The sequence below is a fragment of the Lonchura striata genome, chromosome 22 (assembly GCF_046129695.1).
Source record: "Lonchura striata isolate bLonStr1 chromosome 22, bLonStr1.mat, whole genome shotgun sequence".
Classification (NCBI taxonomy): Eukaryota; Metazoa; Chordata; class Aves; order Passeriformes; family Estrildidae; genus Lonchura; species Lonchura striata.
The window spans coordinates 8183612-8193011 of NC_134624.1; the positions used below are offsets into that span (position 1 = coordinate 8183612).

Genomic DNA, 9400 nt, shown 5'->3' on the forward strand with positions numbered 1-9400 from the left:
TACATACTACTTTCTCTGATTCTATCTCTAACTTATACTTAACTCGTGACCCTCTCTGAGAGCCCAGCCCCAGGTGGGTTGGATTGGCCACAAGGCTCAAACAATCCTCACCAGAATCCATCCCAGCACTCACCCCAGGGAAACAATTCTCCAAACACATTCCACATGGAAAAGCAAGGAGCAGAAATAGAAATTGTTTTCTCTTTCATTTCTCTCTGTGCACCTCTATGAAAAATCCTGAGAGGGACAGAAATGTGCTTGCCACACATGTGCATCTAGAGATGGAACCCAGACACAACCCATGAGCTTCTATTATTTCTCAGTCAGATTTTGCATTTATTCTTTCTTTAATTTGTAACAAAATGCAGCCAGGCAGGAAAATAGATTTAATTTTTTTTCCTAACTGTGCAGGAGGGCATAAAACAGTAGGGGAAGCACAGCAGGTTTTGCTTTTGTCTCCCATCAGATAATTCAGGGTTATGGACAAGAAAAACTGGAACCACTTAGAAAAAAAATCCTAGAGGCTGTGATTTCCAAATTCACTCACTGGGCCCAAGTGCCCAGTTCTGAGTGTGGCCCCAGCTCCCAAAACCTCTCAGTGCTGAGGTCCACGTGCACCTGGTTCCCTTTGCCCCAAAGGGATGGTAATGGGGTGGGAGTGTGGATGGAAGGAGAAGCTGCTAATTGATTTATCTGACGAACACAGCATCCCTCCCTGCCAAATTCAGCCAGGACTGAGAGCTGAGGCCAGGCACCCCTAAATGATCCCCTTGGATCAGCCTGCCTTCCTCAGGAGCCCAGGCTGAAGGGCGTTGGCATCACCCATGGGTGCCGAGGACAGGAGCAGCAGTTTGCCAAGCCAGCTCTCCCAGCCAGCACAGGACCTTCCAGCATCCCTGCACCAACCAGATGTACAAGGCAACGAGCTGCCAAAATTATCCGAATGTGCTCCCCCATGATGATTGAAGTCCTTCCTGGGAAGTGTGAGGCTGAAGGTGAGCACAGTATTAGGCAGCTTATTAAATTAATAGTGCATTAAAGAACTCATGGGAGGTGGAAGGGAGGGGAAAGGGAAAGAGAAGGTTTGTAACATCACAGAAATATCCTGGCTTACCTTCTGGCATCTTCAAGAGACTGGAAATGTGGGACTGCATCCAGCTGCCTTCTCTGGGGCAAAATTCCTTCGGCTTCTGTGGGAGGTTTTACTCAAATAAGGATTGCAGGATCAGACCTGTTATTGTCACTGCAATTAACATTTAGATCCACATCTAACATGAACTGTTACAGCCTGGTTAGGGAGAAATTTAATTTGCTCTAAACAGCTTGATGGGAGAGGAGCATGAAATGTCCTGGTTATGGTAATTTCATGTGTTGGGAGTCTGCAAAGGTGGATTTGCAGCCCTGGCTCTCGTAACCCTGGGATCTGCTGCAGCCAGGGAGATGAGTCTGCTTTGGGATGGGACTTTGGGGTGAGATCCCCACCCCTGTGTTGGTGATGGACACACTCAAAGCCCCAAAGGCCTTGGGCACCCAGCGGGGTGGGGACAGGCAGGTGAGAGCCCAGCTCTGCCCCGAGCTGTGCTTGCCCTTATCGGAGAGATGAGCTTTAGTTTGTCTATTAGGAAACTGATTTCTACCTTTGAGCTGTCAGTCTGTACACAGATATCCATGAAATCCACGATTTTTGTACTCTTAGAGACTTTGAACCCAACTTTCTTTTATTTCCTTACGTATTTCCTTTTTTCCTCTTTTTTTTTCCCAGGAGTGGATGTAACTCACTCTTAAAAAACTGACTTGGAGATGAAACTTGGCATTTAAGGTCCCGGCCCGGGAGCAAATGAAGTTACCAGTTATAAACACACACCAAAATCTGTTTGGACATGCTGGAATTACAGGAGCAGAGGATTAAAAGGATCCGAGACGCTTTATTTAGTTTTAACTTCTGCAGCTCCACCTGAGTGTCAGTTTGCAGCCGCTTGCCTGACACAAGACGGATCCTTTTTGGTGTTTTTGCTCTTCAGGTGGATTGCAGTGGGTTTGGAATTTTTATTCTAAAGCAGATGGACTGGTGAAGAGGTCCCAGATTGGGATCCTGAGGTGCTGCCAGCTGTGTACCCCTCATCCAACCATCCCCACGTGGCTCTGCCCTGCAGGAAGGGCAGGGTTTTGTGTTCTCCTACAACAGAAGAGTTGTAGGAGAAATCCAGGTGTTGGGGGCCTTTCCAGAGCCTCTCCTGTGTGGCTGGAGACCCCACAGGGACAGGCAGGAGATGGAGCGATGAGGGCCCGCAGGGATACGGTGGGTGGCAGATAAGAGGCCTCACTTTTCCAGGAGGAGCTGCTCGCTTGCTAATATTTCTGGCACGAGACACTTGGCCAATTAAAGAATAAATCAGGGCAGATAAGGCTGCGGAGCAGCGTTCCACGGACCTGCCACACAGGGAGGTGATGGCAGAGCTTCTGGGACATCCCTGATTGTCCCAGCTACCCCACTGCAGGAGAGCTGGGAGCTATCTGTGCCAGCAGAACCCCCCCAGCAGCTGTCCCTGGTGTCACCCCAGCCTGCCTGGTGTCACCCCAGCCTCGCCGAGTGCCCAGCCTTGCTCCCCAGCGTGTGTGAGCAGCTGCAGCGTGGCCCCAGCCTGTTTGTTATGCATGTTACGGCCGTGGAAAGCGAGGGTCGATAGGATGTTTAATATGCTTCATGCATAGCGGAGTCGCTCTGGTCCATCAAGCCACTAATACACATTCTTACAGGGCTGAGTATCATTTATTAAACCTGGAGGCCTGCCTGGGAAGGGGGGCCGGGGCTCTGGGAAGCAGCCAGCGGTGCTGCTGGGGTGGCACCGGCGGTGCCCAGGAGGTGAGAGTTTGCACAGGAGCCGCACACACACACACACACACACACACACACACACACACACACACACGAGTTATTTGTTGTGCCTCACGGATGGGAAATGGAATAAATCGCGCTCTGAGCGCTGCCCGCCCTGTGACACACCCCGGGGAAGGGCAGCGGGCTCGGGGGCTCGCTGGATGCTCGGGGCTGGGCACAGCTGGCATTGCTCAGCATCTCTCCAGAACCCCCTCTGCTCCCCTCCCGAGGCTGCCACTGCAGCGCTACGCACATCTTATTATTTTTTTCTCTTTCCCCCTTCTTTTCCCTCTTTTCTCCTCTCCTTTTCCTTCTTTCCCCTCTCTTTTCCTTTTATCTTTCCTTCTCTTTCCCCCCTCTCCTTTCCTTCTCCCGTTTTCCTCTCCTTCCCCCTCTCCCCATTCTCATCTCCCCCCTTTTCCCCATCTCTATTTACCCCTTCTCGCCACCTCTTTTTCCCCTCTTGTTTTTTCCCCTCCTCCCTTTTCTTTTTCCTTCCCCCCCTCTATTTCCCCCCATTTTCCCCCATCACTTTAAGAAAAAAAAAACCAAAAAAACCCACCAAAAAAATCCTAAAAAAAGAAAAACCCATCAAGCCAGCAGCGCGGCGGGCCGGCGGGGCGGGCGCGGGGCGGCGCTGCTCGGCTCGGCCGGGCTCGGCTCGGCTCGGCTCGGCTCGGCTCGGCTCGGGGCGGGCGCGGCGCCGCCGCTCCCCCTGCGCGGGCCCCGGCGCGGAGCCGGGCGCGCCCGGCGGAGCCGAGCGGCGGAGTTGCGTTCTCGGGAGTTTGCCACAACTCCGCGGCCTCGGCTGCGGAGCTGCAGCTTCCCCGCTGCCTCCTCCTCCTCCTCCTCCTCCTCCCTTCCTCACTCCTCCTCCTCCTCCTCCTCCTCCCCGTGGGTGTTTTTTTTTTTTTCCTCTCTCCCCTCCTCCCCTCTCCCCCCGCGCTGATTTCCCTCCCCTCCGCCCGCCCTGCCTGTGTGTTTTCGCCGCCGCGCTCGCCGAGCCCCTTGGCATGAGTTAAGCACCAGCCATGGACACCAAACACTTCCTGCCGCTGGGTGAGTTCTGTTCCGAGAGATTCTCCCTTCCTACCGCGGGGGGTGGCGGGTGCTTCGGGACGATAAAATCACCGCCTGTCCTGCCGCTTCCCCCCGCACCCACCCCCGGCTCCGCTGCCCCTTCCAGCGGCGCGCACCGGGGGCCGGCGGGCGGGGGATGCGCTCGCCCCTTCCCCGGGGAGCGCCGCGGCGAGCGCGGGCCGGCCCCGGCCCCCGGCCCCTGCCTTGGAGTTGGTATTTTTGTTTTGGTTTGCTGTTGTTTTTTCTGCTGTTGTTGTTTTTTTTTTTTGGTTTTTTTTTTTTGCCGTAGCGCAGCCCCGGGGATGGCGGGCCCCGGCCGGGAAGCCGAGCCGGGCCGAGCCGGGCCGGGCCGGTCGGGCAGCGGCCCCAGCAGCGGCGCTTTGAACGGGGCAGCGGCAGCCGGCAGAGCCCCCTCCCCGCCCGGGGCCGGCTCTGCTTCGGGCTCGGCAGCGCTTCCCCCTCTTGCCTTTCCTCTCGGTTTATTTTTATGCTCTAATTTTTGACTTTTCTCCGTTTTTTTTATTTTTTTCCTCTCCCCGCCGCATCCGGGGCGCGCAGCCGGGCAGGGGGAGGCAGCGCCCGGCCCCTCCGCTCGCATCTCCGGCTCCCTGACCCGCCGCGGTTGGGACCCTCCTGCCTTTTTGTTTAAATTTTTTTCCCCCCCTCCCCTCCCTCTCCTCCTTTTAGCTGCGTTTAAAACCCTATTTCCAGCCGGAGTTTGCCATCGTTTCGGTGACTGAGTCAAGTCCTGGCTTGTAAGGGCGAATGCCTCCTGCGTCTCGCTTCCAGGAGAAGTGATATTGCAGAGCTCAGTGCTCGGGGTGGGGGGAAGAAAAGTTTGAGCGAAGTCGCCTGGCGCCAAGTCCGGGCGAGGAGGAAGAGGGGCGAGCGCTGCCATCCCTGTCCCCGCTCAGCCCGCTGGCTCCCAGCCTCCGGCCGAGCGAGCACAGCCAGCGAGACCGTCCCCTCTGCCTTCTCCGGGCTTCAAATCTCTGCCGCTGCTCTGTTTTGATTCTTTCTTCCTCTTGGTTTTTTTGTTTTTTTCATTCAGTTTTTTTTTTTGGTTTTTTTTTTTTTTTTTGCTTGTGTTGTTGACAAATCGCAATTTCAGTCGTTCCTTAAAAAGAGCAGAATAAATACAAACATCACAATGTTTCCTGCAATCCCAGCCCGCTGAGAGGCTTTTTCCAGGGCTGTGGTGGTCTGGGGGCTTTGGCAGGAGAGACCCTGGCCATGTGGGCTGGCAGAGCTCTAGGTGGCATCTCCGTGCCCCCAAAAATCTCAGTTTCAGAGTGCCCCTTGTTGTCTGGGCTGGGAGATGCTGCTGGGGCCAAAAGCATCTCACCTGCAGTGTGTCCCTGGTTCCAAATCAAACCAGCTCCTCTTGGTTGTGTCCAGTGCGGTTGTTGGGGCTCATCCCAGCAGAAGGAGCCTCTCTTATTCACTGGAGTGCTTTAACCTTCGGGGTGGCTGTTTGGGGGATTCACGTTTCCTTGGATGTTGTTGTGGAAGACAATCCAAATCTGGGTTGATCCGGGCGGGTTCAGGCCTCTGTGTATGTTAGCTGTGTTTTCTATCGGTCCTGAACTCTCCTGTTGTGCTGTAAAGACTAAAAAATACATTGTGTTATTAGTCAGGTTGGTTTGAGGGGGTAGGAGGGGAAGAGTCTGTGACTGCTGGCTCCGGGAAGGGTTTTCACGCTGCTGCAAGTGGAAAACAACTGATTTATCTGCTCATTTAGAAATGTGTGCGTGGTGGGGCTGCGCCACACACTGTGCAGCACACCAGGAGCATCCCCAGGAAAAACAGGGCAGCCCCCCAGGACCTGCTGGGGGAGGCTAAAACATCTCCTCCTTGTCTGAGGAGAAAATTCTGTCTGTCTGTCTGTGGGGGCTGTTTGGGGTGTGTGGTCTGGGATTGTGCTGCTGGAGGAGAGACTCCCAAACTTTATGTGCTGGTCTTTGGTTATTGATTATTGGGAAAAATCCCTTTGGCTGCAAGGGGAGTGGTTGCTGCAGATGTTGGAGAGGGAGATCTTGGTCCTGCTCTGGGCAGTGCAGGCAGGTTGTGTCTAAAAGCTCGGGAGCAGTTTGTGGGATTGAGGGGAATGTGAGCTGAGACTGTCCCAGTGAAACCAGAGCTGGATGAGCCATGGGGACTCTTTAGAGGCAGGATGGTCCAAACCCCACCAGGTCCCAACTTTGCAGGGTCCCAGGGTGTGTTTCACTAACCCAATCTCATGCCATTTTTGGGAGCTGGTGCTGGAAATACCCAGGGGAGAAAACCAGCCCAGCTTGTGGGATTTGTTTCCCTGCATACCAGTACAGGCCTGAGCTGGGGAACAGCAGCAACACGGCCAAAATTCTACCCCATTACTGTGTCCCCATCAAAATCTAAGCTCAGTTTGGCCCAACAAGGCCAACCTGGTGGTTCCTGGCCAAGTCCTGCCCGTGGTTAGACTTAGATAAGGCTGCTGATGTCATGGCTGGAAGTGTGGCCAGCACTGGGCACTTTTAATAGTAGTATCTCATTTTCCTGCTTCTCTGGAGAGCTGCTGGCAGATGCCAGCCAGAGGCTCCCCATGAGGACAGCATGTCCCCGGGCATTTCCCAGGCTGGCTGCTGTCACCCTCTGCCATCCCAGTGCCAGGACAACCTGCAGCCTGGCACGGGGGCTGTGGGCACAGGTACCTCCACAGCCTTGGTGGGGATTAAAACACCTCGGGGTCCAGCAGATGCTGCCTTGGAGCCATCTGGGGTTAGTCCTGCTTTTACTAGGCTTAGCTCGCTCAGGGCTGTCCAGCTTTTGTTCCTCTCTGTTGTGCCAGGTCTCCAGGAGGAGGAAAATGTAGGAAAAATCCGTGGTGCAAGTGCTTTTGGGGCTGTGGGGATCACCTCTGGTGGGGTGCACGAGGTCTGGCTTTCATGGGGCACTGATGTGCAAACCAAGGACTCGTTTCTTCAGGTGGCTGCTTGTTCCCTTAGTGCTTTATTTTCACTTTGCCCATTGCCTGGGTATCTCTGGGGAGGAAAAGAGGGCTGGTGGGTTCAGGGAGCTCTCCCTCAAGGCTCAGCCTTGTAGGGGAAGAAACAGTTAATGGGTGTCCGAGACTGGCGCTTCCCTCCGGAGGTCACTCCAGCGGGTTGTAACTGCGTTGTAACTGGGTTGTAACCTCTGTGTGTCCCTCTTCCCACCCTGCAGCCGTGCCAGGGCCGGCTGCAGCTGCTCAGGATGTGGGGTGAGGACTGTCCGTGCCGTGCTCGGGGCTGGAGCTGCAACACTTCCGAGGAAAACAGCAAAAACAACCAAGAGCATCCATCAGGCACCTTCATCCCTGTGGCCAGGATGAGCCTGGATGCTGCAGGGAGCCCCTCGGTGGGAACCTCTCTTTGGGCTGAGACCTCACCACGATGCTCAGTGCAGCTCTTGGTGCCCTCAGGAATGGGCAGCTGATGTGACAACCTTCAGGGAGGAGAACTGAGAGATGTGGGAAGTGTCTGAGCATCCCAGTGAGGAAGGAGGAATCCTCTGCCCCACATCTGGTTGGCCCCGTGGGGCTCCTTGGTGGGAGCAGGAGATGAAGTCTGGTTGTGCCCAGACTGGAGCCTCATCTCACAGGGACATTTCTCTCTCTCTCAGGATTTTTCATAGAGGTGCACAGAGAGAAATATCCCTGTGACAGGCTCGACCTCTCCTCGTTGACATATGCAAAACAAGCCGGGAAGGAATTTTTGCCTTTTCCAGAATCTGGGCTGTGACAGTGAAATAAATCCTCAGAGCGTCCCTGAGTTTATTCCACGTCGTCCTGCTGTGTTGGAGGGAGCATTTGTGTTTCTCAAATTTAGGGTATTTTATTTATTTAAAAGAGAGCGGGGGAGAAAGCCACAGAATTTGAGTTATTCATTGCAAATATTATTATTGGCGTTTTGCTCCTGTTGAGGGGAAAAAAAAAAACCAACGAGGGGGGAATCAAAACATTTCACTGGAAAATACACCCTGGCTTTGTCCCACCCACATCTTCAAGGCAAAAATACATATTTATTAAGAAATGGGTTAAAAACCTTTTTGTTGAGTATTGTTTTCTGGGAGCAGGGGAGGGTTGCCATATGCTAGAGCCCTGCCACTGGGCTGAATTTTGGATTTTTTAGGGTTTTTTTGTAGGATGGCTGTGGGTGCTGCAGGGCTTTGGGGTGTGCATTGGTCATGCCTTGACTATGGGCTGTGTGTTCATGTGAGCATCCTGGTGCCTTTTCCTGGGGATTGTGTGTGCTCAGAGTATTCCCTGAAGCTCCCAGCTGCCTGAAATCCCCAAATCATTCCTGCTATAAATAACCCAGCAGTGAGACAGCAAGAGTTGGTAGCCTTTGGCAAGGGATTTAACAGGGGTGTGGTGATGGTGTGGGGACACTGAGGGGTCCCTGTGCCCCAGCTGGGCTCTTCCACTGAGCCAAAGCCTGGGATCCCTCAAATCCCTGCTGGCCACGTGCTGCAGGGACCTTCCTTGCGAGCTGGGCAACCTAATTGGGCTCTAATTAATCCTTCTCTGGCTTTGATCCCCAAGTTGGGGAGGGATCTGCTGTGGGGAGGGAAGGAAGTGAGGCTCTCCTCGCTCTGACCTGTGGTGTGGAGGGCATTTCAGAGGGGTGCTGAGGAATCTGGGGACTCAGGAGGGATGCCCAGAAGTGTTTCAGGGATGCTCAGAAGTATCAGGGATGCTCAGAAGTGTTTCAGGGATGCTCAGAAGTGTCAAGGATGCTCAGCACTTGAGGGATGCTCAGTTTGCACGGGATCCATCCCAGCACTTCCCTAATTGCTTCCTAAAAGGCCCAGGTGGGCCCTCCAAGTCAGTCAAGCTACAAAGCAATAGGGGAGGCAGCCTGGGTGGTTTTATTTTAATTGATTTTGTCAGGAGTTGCTGTATTTTATTACATTTAAAGACTAGACTCTGGAATAACTTTGAACGTTTGACACGCACACAAAAAGCAGCTTTCTGACATTTTCCTCTTTGCTTGTCTTTTATTTTATTTCTCCCCTCTCCTCCTCCTCAAAGGGAAGCGTGTGCCTGGAGGGAGGACAGAGGAGGAGGAGGGAGGAGCGGTTGTGTCTCTCCAAAGGCTGCTCGAACATCAAGGCAGCGCGAAGCAGATGAAATAATACTGCAAATAAGGATTTAAAAAACCCTACAGAAGGATCCCCACACATGCCAGCCGGCTCAAACTGCCAGAAGATTTTCAGACAGAAGCAATTTAGCCTGGGAAAATGCTCTATTGTTGAGATGGAAACTGGCTGTGAGAACTTGCCTTTCTGACAAGGTTTAGCGTAGAAAAAGCAAAGCAAAGTCAAGGAAATCAACCTGAGTTTTTATTTAGAGGGGAGGGAGCTTTTCAAAATGGAGGGTGTTTTCTGAGATAAACAGGGAACAATTCCCTTGTGAGAAAGGGA

At 53.5% G+C, this 9400-nt stretch overlaps 1 protein-coding gene across 1 annotated transcript in view; it reads left to right on the forward strand.

The window, feature by feature from the left end:
- Nucleotides 1-3592: 3592 nt before the first annotated feature.
- Nucleotides 3593-9400, forward strand: part of RXRA (retinoid X receptor alpha) — a 101133-nt gene continuing 95325 nt past the window's right edge. The window contains exon 1 of the mRNA XM_021543580.3: nucleotides 3593-3937. Within this exon, the coding sequence (XP_021399255.2) occupies nucleotides 3910-3937 (28 nt within the window). The 5' untranslated portion in view covers nucleotides 3593-3909. The remainder of the gene's footprint in view (nucleotides 3938-9400) is intronic.